Genomic DNA, 19,075 nt, shown 5'->3' on the forward strand with positions numbered 1-19,075 from the left:
CTGATCCTAGCTTAGGATCAGGAGTGATGTTGAGGGGCAGCAAGTCATCACCATTAGGATGAAACCTCTCTAGTGCCAAGCTTAAGACATACCAGCGCCAAGGTTGATTTGGCGCTTGACCTGCTCGCGAGTCCAGCGGGCGGTCTCAATGGTCCGAGGGCTGTACTGGCGGGTGGTACGGGTCTCGCGGACGAGAGCGGTGACCCAGTCGTTGCGGAAGTAATGAGCCAGCTCGCCGTTGGGGAAGGAATCGGCAAGATCACCGAGAACACCCATCGAGGAACGCATCAGGCCCTCGCTGCGGTTACCCTCCTGCGAAATGATGTGAAGGAGCTGGAAGATGGACTCGATGAATGGCTGGAGCTGAGTGATCGAAGGTGTGCCCTTGTAAGAAAGCAGGATACCACCCCAGGCATCCATGATACCCTCGCGGAGGGAGACAATGTAGTCGACCATGTCGTATGGAAGGTCGGAGCTGGTGGTGACCGAAGAGGCTTGCTGGAGAACACCGCCGACAACAGTGAGGTAAGTGTCGAACTGGGTTCCAATAGCCTGGGCAATGTCACCGAAAGTCTCCAAGATGGCAGGCTTGAGCTGGTTGGTAGCAGTCTGTAATTGATTGTCAGTGAATGTTTTGTTGATTCCAGTCTACAGAATATACAACTTACCCGCAAAATGCCCAGAAGCAGGTTCATGAAGTGGTCGCAGTAAGGTTGAACCTTGTCGTTCATGGCACGGGCAATATCGCTGACGAGACCAATGGCCATGGCGCATAGAGCGGGCTCCTCCTGGTTACCCAGAGCATTATACAAGAAGGGGCTGAACTGCTCCATGTACTTAACGAAGTCCTCCTCCATAGCGCTGGCAATAGCACCAACGGTGGCGAAGATAACATCAGGGACACTGGATTTGGCTCCAACGGTCTGGAGAACCTGGAGCAGAACAGTCATAATGCGATCGGCCTGGGGCTTGATATCGGTTTCGAAGCGCTGGACAATGGCCAGGATGACACTGATCAAGCTGGTCTGCATCTCCTCAAGAAGCATGCGGTCCTCGGCGCTGACGACCTGTTGTTGCATAGGGATGGTCTGTTCCAGGCGCTGGAGGATGACGTCTGAGAGAGTGGCAACCATAGCGAGGCTGTCGTTGGCGGAGTTAAGGACGAAGGAGTTGAGAACCTCGTATCCAGCAGTACGGAGCTGGTTGTCAGCATCCTGTCTGTGGGGGAGTCAGCTACGTTGAAAATGTGGAGAGATAGTTTGGAAATACATACCGCTCAGTCACTGTTAGGAGAGACTTGACACTTTCCTCGAAGTGCTTAGACAGGGGGTTGGTCTGGGAGCCGGCATCACCAGCGAATCGGTCGGCAACGTTCATGAGAGCCCAGCAGCAGGAGCTGGCAATCTTGGGGCTGCTGGCAAGACCGTTGAAAAGGCAAGAGATAAGGGGCTGCAGGTGGACCTCGGGGTCGAGAACCTCGGGGCAGCAGTCACAGACCCGGCCCAGGGCGTAGGCAGTGGAGTCACGAACCGAGACGGAGTTGTCCTCCATCATACCAAGGAGAACAGGCAGAGCCTGCTTGATGAGGGGTTCCAGAACGCGGGGCTCGGGGCCCTCCATGATACCACCGAAAGCAGCAACGGCAGCATCACGATAGTGCCAGTCCTCATTGCGGATGTTCTCCTCAACGAAGGCAACAACAGGCTGGATGACATCGCCTTGCACGCATTGGGCGTAAAGCTGTAGCGCTTGGTAGGCAGCGCGCGACACATTATATTCCTCATCAGTGGCATCCTCATCCTGGCGGCACATAGCTTGCAGCAGAACCGGGAGGACCTCGCGAGTAGCCACACGGGCAAAGCCAAAGAAAGGACGGGCCTCGACGCCTTCTTGGGCCGCCTCGGCGTTGTCGTCCTCGATGGCAATCTCTTCTTCGCAAACAGTGCACCAGAATTCGATGGCAAGCTTGGAGACTTCCTCCTCCTCGCTCTTCATACCCATGATGCTGAGGCCGAACAGAGCCTTCTCCATGTAGAAGCGCATCTTCTCGTAGTATGCGCCCATGATACGGTTCAGACAGCCGAATGCACCAGCCTGCACACGGACCTCATCGGCCTGAGTGGCCTCGCAGACAACCTGCATAATGTAGTTGCGCTCACCCTCATTATCCATGTTGGACCGCACAAAGTCAACGGCATCACTAAGAGCGTTGATGGCAGCAAAGCGGACCTCCATGTTGGGCTCCTCGCGGCGGGCACCCTGGACGACAGCCGTCAGGATGGCATTTGAGTGTTCGATCAAACTCTCACGGAGTTCGGTATCTTGGGAGTCGCAAATATAACCAATAGTTGTGAGGGAGGATTGCTTCAGGGAGTCGCTACCGCTCGCCACGTTCTGGACGAGAATGTTCATCAGGTCGGGCCACTCCTTGCGGGGCAGCTCGATGGCCGCAATGGAAACGATCAAAGTGGCGGCGGCATTTCCGGACTGGGTGTTGGTGGAGTGGAGGGTCTTCAGGGCGAGCTCCTTGACCTGAGTCTTGGTCTCGGGGTTGATCTGTTGAATCCATCGCTGTTGCACCTCACGCAGCTTAGCCTGGTCTCGGAAGGTGAAGGCGTTCTTCAAGGCGATACCGGCGGCAACACGAATATGGGCAGGGCTCTCATCGTTGGCCAGTTCTTGACCTAGAGTGATAAGATAGGCGGCCTAAAAAAATAGAGACGATGCGCGTTAGCGGGTCGTTGGGAAGGTCGAGGGGAGGTCGCAGCTGTCTCGCGATGACACCTAGAACGCAAGGAACAGGACAAAGCAAGAAAGATGAAAGAGTATCACATACAAAGTCAACCTCGGCCGCGTGGGCGAGCTGCTGCTCAGCATTGGTACGCTCCGCCGCATCTGCGGGAGAAAGAGAAAACACGGTCAGCGAGGGGTTCCCGCACACAGTCGACTTCGAGGGCACACGACGAGGGCATCATGTGTCCGTCAAAGAAAAGGGAAGAGGGGTATCGTGGAATCCATACCTGGCGCGAGGGTACTCTGCAGCACCTGACGAGCATCCATGATGTCTGTAAAAAAGGAAACACCGCGAGAAGGGTCACGATGTGGGGGTAAAGGGAGGAGAGAGAAAAAAGGAAAAAGAAAAAGAAAGGTGGAGAAGAAGGTGATCAGAACCCTCTAAGCCTGGGGAAGTATAAGGGATCGAACCAGGCACAAAATCAGCAACCACGGGGTACAGCAGATGTGGTGACAGTTCAGAATCCCTGGAGTGGTAGGTGGGTGGGAAAGGACGGGGTGTTTTTGTGGATATGACGAGGCATGCACCAAAGCCGGGAAGCGTCGAGGGGATAAAGGTTCCTTTGGGGCGCAACGATGGCCTAGGTCGAAGGAAATCGGCGGGGAGGGGCCGTGAGAATGAAAGATATGGTCTCTTGTTAAAGAGGGAGTAATGAAGCCAGAGGCAAGATCAAAGACAGAATTCGACGACAGAAGGCGGCCCGGGGGGGATGTGAGGTCAGTGAGAGACTGGCGCTGATTGGCTAGCGAGTGATGAGGTAAGCCAACAGCCACAGCGCAAATCTAAACGAAGGGTTGATCTTTGAACTTGGGAATATAAAATATTTGGATTTCGCCGTATATCCTACTAGAAACAGAGGGTGTGTACAGATATCTACCGAGGAGTGTTGCTCCTGTCTTGTGGTGCTGGTACACCTCTGTCCACCTCTGTCCACCTCCAGTCTGCTTGTTTTGGTTTTCCTCCTTGAAGCGCACCCACCAGCCAGTGGCCCCAGCGACCGATCCTTTTAGCCCTGTCCACACAAACACCACCTATTTTACTATACTCTCCTAGTGAGGCCCACATCGTTCCTGGTGCCTGAGTTGGGCTGCATGGAAGATCCTAGAATAGTCCCGCATAGCTCACAACAAAAGCAAGGGGCAATCTGGGAATGGCCTCAGCGTACTATGATCCGTTATGACGGAATATCCTATTCATGTTACTACCACTACAGTACCTAATAACTAGTAGTTGTAGCATCGGCCAAACACCATTTCGACAGCTGTCATCAACCGATTGGGTCTGGTGTTCATTTCAAATTCTAATGAGTTTTTCTTCTTCTCGTACAAAGAAAAGTGGATCTGCTCTCTTTTACTTCAAAGGCAAAAGCAATATGGACATGACAAAGGCCCACAGCCCCAGGGCTGTTCAGGGGTTGAATCCTTTGACCAGGCAGAACCTGAAATAGAACCGTAGTACCTATTGGTACTTTTGTAAAGGGACCAGGCTGGGCAAATAACAGAACAACGAAGAGGCAAACCTTGGAAATTATTAAGAGAGAAGACAAGAGAAGAAAGAATAGGACAATGACCAGTTAGATCTACCGTTAATCGTCCATTTTATAGTAGCTGCTAGGCCCGAGTATCTGAATCCGAACCCCATCAGCTCTCAGTAGCTTCCTCTCCCCCTTCTTGCTCCTCCTCCCACTCCTCCACCTCAACATCCAAATCCAACACATCGTATCGCATCCCATCTCCATAAAGTATACAAACTGCGCGCCGGCCTTGTCGCCCATTAACATCCAGCCTTACTGGCCTTGCCTTGGAACCAGACGGCGCAAAAACATGTTTGATAGCGCCTGTCTCTATCAGAGAAGACAGCTCGAATTGAGCGACGGGAACGGGAGGCTTGGAAGTGGTGGGGGAGGTTTCACACTCGACATAATCGAGTCCTAGAGCGGGGGAGTCCGCCTTTCCATATTTAGCTTGGAAGGAAAAGCTGAGTAGGTAGCAACGCTCTGATGAAAAGTTAGCATCTAAAATCCCTAGCAAAGGAGATGAAAGATGTGTTTACCTTCACTAGACCACAGTGCTATGATTGTATCATCATCGACAAACTGCAGTTGTCGGATTTCGCCCTGTTGGAGCGAAATGGCTGTGACAGATGTGCTGCGAGTGGAACTAACACCATTGACGGAGTCGAGAATTGTGCGGTAGATGTAGAATGACTCTTTGGAACTGCCCGATCGGCTAGCAGTGTAGATAGAACAAGGGCGTTTCTCCTCGGAATCTTCGTAGCGAATCTTCAAATCAAGAACATTTGGATCGCAGTCCGAATGCAATGTAAGCGGTGACCGATGCAGAAATCCCTCTCCGCTGCGTCAATGCAATTTCCGCAAAGACCTTCTCAAACTGGATACCAAGTCGCTTTGTCAAATCATTCAGTTTAGGGGTATCAACACTTGTCCCATCACCTCCTTCGTTTTGTGCTTTACGCTGCTGCTGGAGGAGTAATTTGAACTCATCGTAGAATGAGCTATCGTGCCCATCTGGAAGCCATTTATCTGTTAATGGAGTTGGCATCATCGGTACGCCAATCATAGGTAATTGGCGGATGAAGTTTCGCAGGGCGCTTTTCTGCAGCGCACCCGTGATGTAGTTCACCGTGGGCGGGACTTCGAACAGCTCTCGCTTTTCGAGATTTTCTTCCAATGTTTGCGACAGGGGTTCACTGTTTAGGATTTCAATCTCATGGCGAAGCCACCTCGAGAATGCGGAAAATTGAACTAGCTCTTCGTTGGCGTGGTTAAGGATGCGATGGGCGAGAAGGTGAAGACAATCTAAGGTCTCGACAATGCCTTTCAACTTCTGTGTGTCCAATCCGAGCACATCGCTGAGTTTGTGGAACTTTGACAGTCCTACCAGCCGGCTAAGGAGGACCTGACTTCGCTCCAATGCTGGAAGGAGGCATTCATGTGTCAACCGGCGGATATTCTCGTAGCCTCCGGCAACAGCTTTATCCCATCGCTTGTGGCCCTATCTTTAGGTTAGTCAATGTATTTCATCTTGACGGTACAAAATACATACTCTGTCTCCAACAATATCCACCAAAAACTCCTTCATCGGCTCAAAGCAATGTCCAGTAACAACCAGGTGGTAGATAGCTGTCACGAAATCACATTGACATTGATCCTGAAGATCTTGGTTCACACTTCGCAAGAAACGCGCGGGTAATTCTTGAGCATTCTTCCACTCCATTTCAATCTGACGCTGAACTTGTCCAATGTACCGAAGCAAATTCTGAAGCTGGGTCGTTTTTGACGCAAGGAGTGAAAGATATCGCCCAGACTTCGTGATGAAGCGCAAGTCAAGGGTGACAATGCTTAGCGGTGATGAAGAGTCCCCTGTAGTGGTCGATACTACCAGAGCATGGGTTGAACTCAAAGGGTGACAGGCATGGCGAAGAATATGACACGATTTCATTTGTGGTGTCGAGGTGCCCACGGGAAATGAGCCGATCTCGAAACAGTCGAAGATGCGCAGATGAACACTCCCATCATCGAAGCCAATGAAGAGGACGTCCACCGAGTCGCTGGCATCTTTCGCGTAAGAGTGGAATATAGCATCGATGGAGGCGCGTGAGCTGAAGAGATCATCTTCCGCCCCCGTTGCAGGCAAGGTGCTCAACTTGGGCAATGAGCTTTCGATGTCAAGCAATGCCAACTCCCGAGGTAGGTCAGCTTTCAGCAGAGCTGCAGCTTTGGACGGATGAATTCCTGGAGTTAATAGGTCATCCACGGAGACCTGGCCAGTGGAGTCTTGAAAATGCTTCTGGGCAGCTTTACTATCGGTGAAGTTCATACCCCAGCCTAGACATGTCACCTTTGGAGCTGGCTGCTGGCCAGGGGAGGAGAACTCCTCGCTTGGTTTATGATGTGCCAGGTAATGATGAACTGTCTTTCCGCTGTAAGCACTGAGGATGCGCAGAGATCCATCTCCACAGGCGACAGCGAGAAGACGGCCTATTACAACATTAGACAAAGTTGTTCTCAGAATCGGCTTGTCCAAGTCTCGATCCGTGTAGATGGACATGGCGATGTCACCGTGAAAAAGGTTACTCACCGTTACCCTTCCACGCTAATGCTCTCACCTCCCCGTCTTCCTCATCATCGCCAAGGTAGGGGTCGCCTCCAAACGAACCACCGAAGACGTGCTGTCCATTCAAGCGGAATACTCGCAGCTCCTCGTCGTCGGTCGCCAGGGCGATGAGGTCCATCGAGGGACAGTACGCCAGGGTGCTGGCTTTACATTTTGCCGGCAGGGATTGCTCCCCGACCGGCGTGAGCTGAGGGCCCTTTTCTGCCATATTTTCTGTATCGAATAGGCGGCGGTTTTCAACCCATACTTTTCTGGTATTAGTATTTTCGCTGCGCTGTCGCGGTCTTCGTTTGTTGTTGGCGGAGTGGGAGAGTCGCGGCGGACTCAGCGGATTCTTGGCGCGTGTTTTGTGGGCGGCCGTGAGTGACCACTGACGAGCAATCAACAATTTGTCGATGCGACAATCACATCAAGAGCCAAATACTACTACCTCTCATACCAGCCTAGGTAGAAGTACCTAGGTATGAAAGATCAGTATCAAACTTGGATTAAAATTTTACAGTATGCTTACTAGTAGTATCATTAAACCAAGGCACATATGTTGTTCGTGTTCATAGTTCCATTGTACGATGCTATGCTAATATGTCTATTGAAAGTGGTACAAGCACCCGGTGACCAGCACCTGGGTTGCTGAATAGCGAATGTATTTAGAAAGGTTCTCCATCCATATCGGACTGGATCATGTTCTTGAGATAGCTGAGCTCATCCATCAGCTCCTGCATGGTTCTCTTGCCCTGGGAGGAGCCATCCCGAGATCGAGATCGGACTCTCTCGATAGCATCCCGATGCTGCTGGCTTTCCCTTTCTGGGAGAATAATTGGAGACCCGTCGGGACTTCTTCGCGACAAAGAAAGGGCTTCCATCGATTCGATTGCGCTAAACAGGGCTGCGTGACGCTTGGGGTTGCTTTCAACCTCGTCCATTTGATCAATCCCCAGGCCAGAGCCTTGGAGACCAGGAGATGCCAACGAGATGGCGAGTTCGGGAAGTGACTCGTTCCATGGCGGGAGCTCGCCGGAAGCGGAGTTCGGCGATGATGGTTTAGAGTGAACGGTGAGATGGGGGGTGTTGGGATCGGTGTTGGTCATTGCGTCATTGGACGACAATTCTGGCGTTCTCCAGTCATCTACGGCTGGCGACTCGTTGAAGTCTTGATTGAATGTTGACGCAGAGATCATTGACTCGGGTGAATTGTCTTCGGCTTCGGTGTCGGTGTCGGTGCTCCATTCAGAAAAGCGACTCTGCTCAGGAACGAAACGGGAGTTGGTGGCATCGTCTGCCGTGGTTGCTGTCATGCTAGAAAAGTGGCTGCGCTGAACCTCTGAATCCATGACTCTGTCGTGATCATCAATCTCGCGTACGGCCTCGTCCATCACAGAAGAAGGTGTGTTGGGAAGCGTTGGCAGTCTCTTGTCACCGACATCCTTTCCGGTAGGCGTAGTCTGATCACTACCTGGGTTGCTTGCGATAAATTCCAGAGCGTCCTTGAGCGCGCGTGTTTCATCCACTGTTCCCAGATTGTTACCTGCTGCCGCGCCTCTTGAGGGGCTTGGCTTGCGAGGCTGAGGGCGTGTTTGCACTGTGAGTAGATTTAGTGCCTGGGCATCGCCGCCCTTTGCTTTAAGCGCCCGGCGACTTTGGATTGTCGAGAACTCAGGGATATTCGCTACCGGGGAGGCGGCTCCAGTGTTGATGTTAATTCCGGGGACCTTTCGGCGATCACCAGTGCCCCCGTCATGTCGGAGAACTCCGTTGACCGTCTTAGATCTTGGCAAAGGTGAGATCTGTCCTTGACCTTCTGACTCATTGGCAGGCCGGAATGCTGCAAGAAGAGCGCGAGCTCGTGGTGGGGATGCAGAGCGTGCGTCCTTTGAATGGTAGCCCCTGGCGCTGCCCGGCTGTGATGCACTCCTATGCACCATTCCGGGAATTGGCGAGGTACTTTGCGAATGTACAGCCGGGGGCTGGTTGCGAGGCATGGCAGTTTGCAGGCGTGCGGGGATCGGTTGGGGTGGTTTGCGTGGGTTCATAAACTTGTCTTCCGGGTTCATGGTTCGATAGTCGGCCTTTTGCGAACTGTTGCTGCCAGTGCGGCCGTGGGATCGACTATCAGGCAGAACGATAGGGACATTCAAGACATTCACAGGCTGTCCCGGGAGAAGGGGGCATTTGGTCGTCACCGGCTCGTTTTCATTAATGGATTCTATGTCATCATCCAGCAAATACTGATTCTTTTAGTTAGCTCTTTTCCCGGCCCAAAGATGATCTGTAGTCATGACTCACATAATACCAGTACGTAGCACCCATTTTAAGCCCACCGGTCCGCCATTGGGATTGTTCACCTGACGAGCCTCCGGGACCATCGCCCATGATATCGGTGAAGGTGTGGCATCCTTTCCAGTGACCCGCACCGGCGCGCTTATCCCTGTCCATGACATATTGCTTCGTGAAATTGTCCCATGATCCTAGCAGCTTGACCGACCGGGTTTCGGGGTTGGTATTTCTGGTCTCGATGTCAATCACAGGTGTAGATGGGTTGGAACACTCAGACTTACAGTAAGAAAGTCATGAGGGTAGTCGATATCATCGCACGATGGCGATCGCTCAGAAAAGAGAAGTAGGCAAAGATGGCAGCAAATGCAAAGACCGAATCGCGAATAAATGCAAGAAAAATGCTATGACGAATGGAGAGAAATGGAGAAAGAGAGGCACGCCAAAGGATCAAAAAAGAAAGCAGACCCAATATAGTACAGAGAACAATGCAATGCAATGCAACGAGTGATTAGATGAAGGGGACGAGATGTTGAGAAAACGATAGATTCTCGAACAAGACCAAAGAAAAAGGAATGCAAAAGGAATGGAAGAAAATAGAGACCGTGAAAGCAAATCGAGCAGGGAGACCGACGAGGCGGAATATAAGGTGCGACAGAGCCCAGCCCGGAATAATAAACAAAGCTGTTTCTATAATTACAGCCCCGGTAGCACGCCAGGCGTAAAAAGCACGCAGGTACACGCTGTACCTGTTTCAGAAGGGGTGATTGACAGGTCTAAGAATAAACGGGTCGTTCGAGGAATGTTTCGGGCAGCGCCGCAGAGACAACAGCCATGGCCCAGCCCAGATGGGCAGCCCGCAGGAAAATGCGACGCGAATGCTTCAGGAAGCGCGGCGGGTGGAGGTTGGCAATTTCCCATTTTCCCCAAGCACACTTCTCAGGGCAACAAGAGGGACCAATGGGCGCGAGCGAAGGCGAAGCGCTGGGGGTTTCCTGGGACCAGGGTACGGCGCTTCGACCGGGGTTGGGGTGGCGTCGAAGGTGTGAATTGTTGTGTCGGGGAATTTGTGATGGTTCTAGCCCCGGGTGAAAGTACAGATGATTGTGTACTCCGTATCCCGGATGGTAGGCCGGTGATGACAATGAGAGGAGGGGAAGAGAGGAAGTGGCAGTATGAAGGAGGAGCAGAGCTTTTTTCTGCGGTGATAAGAGATCGGCGCTGCGGGGATTTTGGTGATGACTTGGATGCCGATCGCGGGAAAATGGCTGATGGCTGAGGGTTGTCCTGTACGGAGGCCACGGAGGACAGAGGACAGAGATAAGTGGAGCTAAGTGAATGGCACAGGCAGAGAGATTAGTTAGGGACCAAGCACCAGCAAAGAGGTGGAAAGGGGCAATGCCAATATGAAGAAAGATTGCCATCTACACGCGTGTTGGGTGAACCACGGTACCAATCTCCACGCTGCAAGGTACACTGAGTACTACTGTATACTCGTACTCTCGTACTCTCCATCACCCCACTACAATAGCCCAGTAACGCCACCATCCGGCATCGCGCAAGTTAGATCTGCAGAGGTAAGGGCGCGTCATGAAGTGGCTTTCCCCTGATGCAAGTGTGAAGTGCCGATCACTCATTCCATTGGCTCCTCACTTGCGTTCGGCCAAGAACCACTCCACTCGGTTCCTGCGGCGGCGGCAGATGATACGTTGGTTTCGGCCTTGGCCTTGGCCTAAAGGGCTGACACAAACTTCACCCAAGGTCATACCATGGTCATCGGGTATAAAGAGGCGAGGGGAAATGAGTACGAGTATTCGTAGGTTATGTTCTCGTCGTCGTCGAACTCCTCATATCCAAGGATTGGACCTCTCGACTGCAAAGGGGAAAAAGAAGAGCAAAAAACTCAAGCCGGGGACTAGTGATGGAGCTGCCCCAGTCGAAATTGTGGTGATCTCAAAAAATGAGATAAGATGAATCGGGTGCGAAGGACGGGAGTACCACATGGCACATAAGGTACTACTCCATAGACCTTACCTATATTGTCGATAGTCCCATTTCTCCCACAGAGTACGGGTATTCTATTCTACGGACTACACTCTCAACCTACGGTTCCTATGTGGAGGGTTACAATCCATAGCTACTAGTAGACACCATAATATTCCTACTGAGTTGGTGCCCCTCTCACTATTTGAGTCTAAACAGTCGGTGAGTACGGAGTATGGAGAAGCAACCACCACAAAGTATCGAGCTTTAATTTCGCCCAACATCCACTTCACCGGACGAGGTCCGGGCGGCGCAGTGACCAATGATCGTCGCCCAAAATTGGCAGATGCTGTACAGCCTACGAGCAAGGATCGTAGCCTCGTGAGATGATTTGCAATATCGGTGAAAAATGCGATAAATTATTCAAAACCGGCCACCATGCTAGCTACCCTTCCAACCTCAACACCAAAGAAATTCTATCAAGAGCCCAGCTCGGTCCAGTCAAATCCAGTGAATAAAACGTAGAAAGAAAGAAAAAATGGAAAAGAAAATAAGGGGAAAGGCCAAACTGTATCGTTCTAAATCTGTCGTCGATCTAACTTCTTGTTCACAGCCCCAAGTACACACTTCAAGATGCCCTCCGCATCCAACGACTGACCCCTCTTCCCTTTCCAGGGCACAGTATCAACGATATCCCGCAGACGTTCATGACTGCAATATTTGCCAAGATCATCGTCGAGCTCCTGCAAATATCGCTGCACTCTTTGATCGTCGCCAATCTGGAAGAATTGAATGCCCACCTGCCACGGTAACGCATTGCATCGTGGGTGATCTAGCGTCCTAGCCACCTGCACAATGACACTCTCAGCATCATCCGTGAACTCGCCATCTGTAATTGCAATGATATTGATCGGTTTGACCAGCATCGAGGGGTCACGCAGAGACCCGTCGGCGTTCCGCGAGGCTTGCATCATCTCCACGCGATGGAGGTAGGGGGGTCAAGATCTCTAGCAGGCGTTTACCCACAGGTGTGGAACCGCGAGGTCGGACACTATTGAAGATCTCTTGGACATCGTCGGCTGTGGTGATGTTCGTGTAAGCGCCGGTCGTGTTGGCTGTTGCTGCGCGGCGGTGGTTCAGGAAGTAGACATCGATTCCGTCGTGGTCATATTGAGTGCAAATGGGGGCAATGGCAGCGATGGCCTCTTCGGCTTCGCGCCAGCGCGGCCCGCTCATGCTAGAACTGTCATCCACGAGAAATATTGTGTCGAAGTCTTTGAGGAAGGCGTATCGGGAGTCAAAGTCACAGCCTGAGCTGTTCGTTACGGTGGGGGCCTTCCAATCTTGTGAGTCGTAGGCTGGTGGGTCCCATGCTGCGACCTTCTTAGAGGGTTTTCGCATCATTGCGAATAGCTTATTATCGCGTAGTCGGGTGCGCGGTGAAGTATTGTTGTTACCCATTGACGGCATATCCCGGGTGGTGGTGTACAACGTTGATTGGCGGGGATTATCTCTTTGACTGGAGGGGAAGGAAGACCATAATGGTGGAGGTGTGGATTTTTCAAAATAGGGCATGATGAGGATGTTCAAGACCCGTAGTTCAGTGTTGTAATTCGTATGATGCAAAGAGGATGCAATAAGTAGGAAGTGTGGTAAGGTTTCGAGGTTCCACAGTTGTATTTGAATGATACTACCGACAAAGAAAACGGTGATTGTCAATGTCTCTCTTTATATTGGAGATGATTCTTTCAAACGATATTGTGGAGTCATTGCATTCAGGTCTAACCGGCAATAACTACATAGTAAGGCGATATTATGGAGCACAAGGCTCACAGGGCTGGGTTTGCTTTCACAACTCTATGCCCGAACAACAGCCCAGGCCATGGGTGCTTACAGGGCTAGTGTGCGGGGTTAGGAAACAAACACATGCCTAAGTCTCCCGAGGCAGAAATCGTGTCAGGTCTTTCAAGTTGTGTTTGATAGGCTCTTTCGTTTATGACAACGGAGCTACAGATCCTGGCGCTAGGCAGTCAGGCTATGGCGGGGTAAGACTGCCTGCTGTAACTCTATTGAATTAGTAGGGCGTTTGTTAGATTAATCCCTGGCGCTCCGCCTCTAATAAGCAACTCAGACAGAATCAGACGGGGATCCACACAGGACGCTCTTTGCGTGTTGCGGCATTCCATTGGGCTGTGCTATACCACTCCGCCCCAACCACCCTGGCGAATGAAGGCGCAGCATAGATTGTAATGCGGGACATCGCGCAATAGTAAAGTCGGTTTTTGGAAAAAATAGTGCCAAACTATGATTTCATAATCCATCTAGTGGGGAAAATATAAGCAATAAGAGAATAGAGGGAAAACAAAGAATTATCTGGTTACTGCCAGTCCATATGTGTCATAATCATTATCCATGCATGCCATCGAACGCCCTGCCTATTTAGTGTGCTCCTCCCATTTCCGAACTGCGCCCCACAACCCGAGAGACAGCCAATCAGTATTATAAAGGAATGAAGTTTGTTTGTTCCAGAAGCGTCAGAAATCTGCCTCAGATGCAGGAATATCCTCATAGGGCATATCGAGCAGCGCCACAGGGTCCTTTTGGGTTGAGCTCGCTATCGAGACATCCTGGCTAGGCACTCCATCCTCAAAATGAAGGACGCCCGGGTCTGCGGCGACCATATCCATCAAAGCAAGGGCCTGGTCGATACCCATCGCGTTTCCAATCATCTTAAGGGCATCCACAACCCACCGACGGAGGGAATGACTAGGGTTCTCGACCACACCAGCCAAGAACAGCGGCCAAAGCAACGTCAGCCCACCCAGGTAACTCTCCGGAGGTGGGCAATTAGGAGAGGCGTCTTTTTGGTGTGCACCCAGGTGATAAGGCACACTCCGACAAATATCAACGGCCAGGCGCCAGATGGTGGCTCGAATATTCTTGCAGTGAACCTGGAATTCGTCCGACATTTCGAGCTTGGAGCTGTCTGAAATTTTCCACATATGAGAGAGTATCAGTTCGCTGACGATGATACGCGCACAGCGATACTGGTTCCATACGTTGCAAACCCAGAAATTTGGGTAGACGTGATATTTGTCGTCAAAGGGGCGAAGGCCTCGGCAGCGTTCTTGGAAGAGAAAATCATAAGGAGATTTAGTGAGGGTTTCATAGGAGAGACTAGGTGGAAGTGCCGCCAACCAGGCAACTATTTCCGCCTCAATGGCCGATGCTGCTGCAATGATGTCCTGGTCGTCGGTGAGGATTTTGAGCTGGATATCTGCTCGCAGATTGGACAGTTTGCCAATAAGAATAATCAACTTATTACTGTAGGCTTCTCCTGGTCGCAAGAGCATGGACAACTTTGTACATTCCATGAGTGATTCGGGTACGTGACAATCCCGCTGTATGCAACTGATGATCTGCACGGTTATCTGATTAGCGTTGTAACGGACGAGATGATATGTAAACAAGGGGACGCACAATTTGATATCTTAAATGCAGAAAAAGACGAATGCCAGCTTCGGTCTTAAGTTGATCAGTGCCTCGCAAGTCGAGTAAAGCAGTGGCGCCAGATATGTGGTTTGTCCATAAAGCGATATCCCGTGGGGCACGTGCTGTGACAAGCTGTTGAAGGAGAAGAAGAAAGAGTTAGATCTGCAAGTCATTCGACAGGGATCGCAATGTCTTACCTCATATATAGCAAGCAGCACAACAGCCCCCAATGCTTGATTGGTTTTGGCTTCTTCTGTATCCGCAAGGGCTATATTGAGAAGGTTTAAGGCATTGACGTATTCCTTCCTCGCCACATCTCGAAGAGGGGTCATCTTCCTCACGCGGCAAAGCATGGCCGATGCGACAGCGGTCATACTGGCCCGCATCGCTTGGGCACCCACTTGGCTACCGGCCTGCGCCAAGAATTTGGTCACGAAGTCACTCATCCAAAAGCTCCCCGGTATGGCATTGGATCGAAAGAGGAAGCTGATTGCTTCTTCCTGCGAGGGTATGCTAACCGGTTGAACCTCCATGGGGATTTGCCATGGCTGTTGCAACTGCTGTATCAGTGGCCCAGACAGTGGGTCGGCGTTGAAATCGAACAGACTAGTGTAAGACGCCTCTTCCGGAGAGGAGTCCGACTGAGAGTTCCCATCTGGGGAAGCCGTGCGAGGCGATCGCCCAGGGGACTTTTTTGGCCTAGAGGATGAAGAAGCCGACGAAACGGATGTACTTGACCCCGCTGAGGCTTTCTTCACCACTGAACTACTCTCATCGCGAAACATTAGAGATAGCTGATCCCTGTAGCCGGGGCAGTCCCGCTTGGCCCGCACGCATTGCGAACAGGCCGGCCGAACCTGGTCACAGCGAATCTTTCTTGACCGACAGTGACCACATCCTTTGCTTGGTTTGCCGCAGTATACCATGATGAAATGCGACGGCCGTTTTCGTTAGATCCTGAGGCTGAAGAGGGAGGAGTCATGTAATAAGGTGTCGGTAAAGGCCGATTGCACCGCCTCCGCCTCAGACCCGAGCTTGTTGGGGCTAGGCAACGATGTCAGCTGTGCTCATACTACTACATTTCATTACATTCTACATTGACGTCAAACAGCTGCAGATGGTGAGGCTTCTATTATTTACAAATTACAATATTCAAGATGCCATTATACAGTGATCTCTATCTATTTCAGATTTAGCTCCCAATAATTCTCACTCCATGCGAGACTGTTGCATACCCCAACATTTGAAAAGGCGATCGACCTGCTTATGTCATGATACTTATGTCATCTAACTACATCCCCCTCTATTCCAAATTGGGAAACCACTGCGATGAATGGCGCGTTGTCATTGGCTCCTGCCGCCAAAGCTTGGCTGAGTCCGTGGATCCAACGGGCTCAGCGGGTTTGGCGGGCGCAGCCCGATGGGCCAGTTCTTTTCAGTCTTCTAAGAAAATTTTAGATCTTGTAGAGTGGAGGCTTATTTCTCTGACCTTTCCCAATTTGGTGCATTTTGAGAGCTGCTAATTTTTTCTTCGCACAGCCACAGATCGTTCCATTCGAAAAGGGTATGCTTGATGTACAGCTAAAGGATATATAGCGAAATGAATTCGAAGAATCTGTAGCTCTCTATTATCCTTCAACTCATCGCATTCTATAACTTATAACTTGATTCAAGGATTTGGTTCGCTGCCAGTGAAACACTTTTCTCGAGTCAATTCTTTCTGTCACGGTTATTTGGATACTAGTATATTCTTCCCTTCCATCCAGCGAGGTAGCTTCGTCACACGACCAACATGACTGTCACCTATCGCCATGGCATCTCCATTCTCGAACTCCTTATCTACCTGCCCTCCTTTTTCCTCTCGGGCTTCTTGGTCTATCGCCATGGCTTCCGTCAAAATAGCGGGTTTTTATTCATCTTCACGTTTGCGTTGGCCCGGATCGTAGGTGCCTGCTGTGACCTCGCAACAATCGCCCACTATACGTTGGGTCTTTATATCGCCGCCGCCATTTGTATGGCAATTGGACTGTCCCCTCTTATGCTTGCATTGACTGGGTTTCTATCTCGAGCGTAAGCAGCTCCTCCCGCTAAGACTTACTAATAGTACACCGAAAAAACTGTCCACTAACTTGACCAAGAAACCTTTCCATCCAACAAAAAACAGGAAAACTCGCCCTCCCCGAATTCGTCTTCGTTGCCTTCCGTCTTCTCGTCACCGTTGCCATGATCATCAGCATTGTGGGAATCACAGCCAACATGTCTGAAGAAGGCCTCGCACACCCCGATATCAAAGCCAAGATTGGTATGATCCTGTACCTTGTCGCAGGTGGACAGCTCTGCCTCATGACCGCCTTTATGGCCATGCACAAAACATCCATTCAACGCGGGGAGAAGCGAACCGTTCTTGCCGTTGCCATCTCGACGCCATTCATTATGGTCCGTCTAGTATATGCTGCTCTGATCTGGTTCCTTCATGACTCCACTTTCAGCATGATTGGCGGCAATGTCACTGTGCAGCTTGTCATGTCTGTTCTGGAGGAGTTTGCGGTTGTCATAATTTGTCTTGGGGTAGGAATTACCTTGAGCGTACGCAGAAAGAACAATCGTGCCTCTGTGGAAGCTCCCTTGACCGATTATCCTTCCCATTCTAAACCTTAAACTGCGGCCGATGAATGTTTTTCCTTTTCTTTTTTGGTACAATAGAGGACTCGGATTTGTTATATTACCTTTTTGTGTTTCCATAAATTTCTGAAGGCGTTTTATTAAAGGTAAACTTGAAGTCATGATACAATATTAATTACTTCCATTAAAATCATGCTTGTCCAAACCAGAATGAAGTGAAATTTGAACTACAATACTATCCTTATATAGTATCCACCACTCTAATTCTGACTAAATTTGCATCCACGCATCTAGTAGTATACAGTACACATCATGTTAATGATGTTGCCGGGTGGGGCTTTCATTGTTGGTCCTCCGTGAACCCCTTCTTCCGGTCTCTTGAATATATGCATGAAGCATGCCTCCCAAGGCGGATATTATTATGGCATCTGGGGAAACACCGCTTCCTTGTATCGCGGCGTGAGCAGACTATCCCATCGGAAGTGTCCCACTCGGTTTCTCTACTTCCAAAGCAAGGCTTTTTGGGATGGAAATCATGGCACGGAATGGTGGCGCGGGAAAGATTTCCCAAGTAATGCCCTCGGCATGCCAGGAAGCGACCTTTCAAGTTCCGGAGGCGAGACAGCCCCCGCCTCTTCTGGTCAACTGGGCCCCCAACATATAGACACACTACACAGAACCTGTTTAGAAATGGTATTTTGAAAAACATTTGCAGCCGCCAAAAGACTATAAAAATAGATAAACTCCAGAGTACTGGTCGCAACCAAGTCCTCATTTTTTGTATTTCAAGGCTAATGCGCCTAGCTAATTTGCGAGTAAATCGATGTCATTAAGTCCGCTTATGGGGGGGAGTCTGTATCAGTCTGACGGCCCCGTTTTCTCTTTCCAGTGCTCGTCCCTCCAGGAGGCGATTCCTCTTGGTGTAGAAAACCGCCGCTTCCATCATCATGCCATTCACTGACCTCCCACTCTATTGAAGTAGACTGATCATCACTCACGCCCATACCTCGTCGAGACCGCATCAAGCGGCCTAGACGGCTGCCTTCGACCATCTCCTCAAACCAGGGAATACCACCAGCTCTGCCGTGCTGAAAGTTCCGCGAAATATGACCCGGGTCGGTGAAAGAAGGTATAACAACCGATGAAGTGCCCAGGGACGGTGTAATAGCAGAGCCAGAAATCTCCGCTTCAACCTCGTCTTCATCTTCGTCTGAGTCTGAGTCCCCAGGGAGAAGATTGAGATCTTCCAGTGCCCGCTGATCTTCTCCGAACAGACTTCCAATAGCCACCGACATGAAATTGGCTTCTTCGCGAGGTTCCTCAGTCCAGACAGTCAATGGGGTTCCGCAAAAGCCGCAGAACACGCGCTGTATTTCAGGTGCATGGCGAGGTGAAAAAGAACGGCGAATTGAAGCGTGTGTTTCATCGGGGAAGAATGACTCCGTATGCGAATTGTACCAGGCTAAGGGTACCCGGAGCCATGCAGTAAGTGGGGTACCGTGGAATCGACCTGTCATTCGTAATCAGCAAGGCAAACAAACGGTGAGGTTGTAGATGTATACTGGGGTATAGTACTTACGATTTTCTCGGCTGCTGTCAAAATACACTTCAGCATGGTCTGTCACATCCTCAGGAATAGAAATCCTGTATTGGTTGCGCCCGCAGGAGCATGATCCATGTAGAGACTCGTGGGCCATAGTCGTACAGTTGTACAAGGCGCCGCTAGACCGGGCGAGATCGATGCCGAGGTTTGGGCCAGGCGATGAGATAGAGAGAC

The 19,075-nt window shown here is 50.8% G+C and overlaps 7 protein-coding genes across 7 annotated transcripts; 1 reads left to right on the forward strand and 6 right to left on the reverse strand.

Moving 5' to 3' along the window:
• Positions 1 to 81: 81 nt before the first annotated feature.
• N7509_011044 (karyopherin beta) lies at positions 82 to 3,060 on the reverse strand (the record flags this gene model as incomplete). Its single annotated transcript, XM_056635681.1, has 5 exons — positions 82 to 609; positions 669 to 1,218; positions 1,274 to 2,706; positions 2,837 to 2,895; positions 3,021 to 3,060. The coding sequence occupies 5 exons, from the start codon at positions 3,058 to 3,060 to the stop codon at positions 82 to 84; spliced, it is 2,610 nt and encodes an 869-aa protein (XP_056486301.1).
• A 1,374-nt stretch (positions 3,061 to 4,434) lies between these two features.
• N7509_011045 (uncharacterized protein) lies at positions 4,435 to 7,138 on the reverse strand (the record flags this gene model as incomplete). The annotated part of the gene is made up of 5 exons (XM_056635682.1): positions 4,435 to 4,790; positions 4,847 to 5,075; positions 5,128 to 5,808; positions 5,860 to 6,794; positions 6,895 to 7,138. 5 exons carry the CDS (start codon positions 7,136 to 7,138, stop codon positions 4,435 to 4,437), a joined length of 2,445 nt encoding a protein of 814 aa, XP_056486302.1.
• A 439-nt stretch (positions 7,139 to 7,577) lies between these two features.
• On the reverse strand, positions 7,578 to 9,517 carry N7509_011046 (uncharacterized protein; the record flags this gene model as incomplete). Its single annotated transcript, XM_056635683.1, has 3 exons — positions 7,578 to 9,155; positions 9,214 to 9,433; positions 9,486 to 9,517. 3 exons carry the CDS (start codon positions 9,515 to 9,517, stop codon positions 7,578 to 7,580), a joined length of 1,830 nt encoding a protein of 609 aa, XP_056486303.1.
• Positions 9,518 to 11,762: 2,245 nt separating this feature from the next.
• N7509_011047 (uncharacterized protein) lies at positions 11,763 to 12,759 on the reverse strand (the record flags this gene model as incomplete). The annotated part of the gene is made up of 2 exons (XM_056635684.1): positions 11,763 to 12,158; positions 12,211 to 12,759. The coding sequence occupies 2 exons, from the start codon at positions 12,757 to 12,759 to the stop codon at positions 11,763 to 11,765; spliced, it is 945 nt and encodes a 314-aa protein (XP_056486304.1).
• A 959-nt stretch (positions 12,760 to 13,718) lies between these two features.
• N7509_011048 (Zn(II)2Cys6 transcription factor domain-containing protein) lies at positions 13,719 to 15,602 on the reverse strand (the record flags this gene model as incomplete). The annotated part of the gene is made up of 3 exons (XM_056635685.1): positions 13,719 to 14,603; positions 14,665 to 14,808; positions 14,874 to 15,602. 3 exons carry the CDS (start codon positions 15,600 to 15,602, stop codon positions 13,719 to 13,721), a joined length of 1,758 nt encoding a protein of 585 aa, XP_056486305.1.
• An 866-nt stretch (positions 15,603 to 16,468) lies between these two features.
• N7509_011049 (uncharacterized protein) lies at positions 16,469 to 17,334 on the forward strand (the record flags this gene model as incomplete). Its single annotated transcript, XM_056635686.1, has 2 exons — positions 16,469 to 16,746; positions 16,815 to 17,334. 2 exons carry the CDS (start codon positions 16,469 to 16,471, stop codon positions 17,332 to 17,334), a joined length of 798 nt encoding a protein of 265 aa, XP_056486306.1.
• Positions 17,335 to 18,137: 803 nt separating this feature from the next.
• Positions 18,138 to 18,995, reverse strand: N7509_011050 (uncharacterized protein; the record flags this gene model as incomplete). Its single annotated transcript, XM_056635687.1, has 2 exons — positions 18,138 to 18,808; positions 18,878 to 18,995. 2 exons carry the CDS (start codon positions 18,993 to 18,995, stop codon positions 18,138 to 18,140), a joined length of 789 nt encoding a protein of 262 aa, XP_056486307.1.
• Between the last annotated feature and the right edge of the window lie 80 nt (positions 18,996 to 19,075).

Source organism: Penicillium cosmopolitanum, assembly GCF_028827165.1.
Source record: "Penicillium cosmopolitanum strain IBT 29677 chromosome Unknown utg000009l:1.0-9042332.0:1.0-9050551.0, whole genome shotgun sequence".
NCBI lineage: Eukaryota > Fungi > Ascomycota > Eurotiomycetes > Eurotiales > Aspergillaceae > Penicillium > Penicillium cosmopolitanum.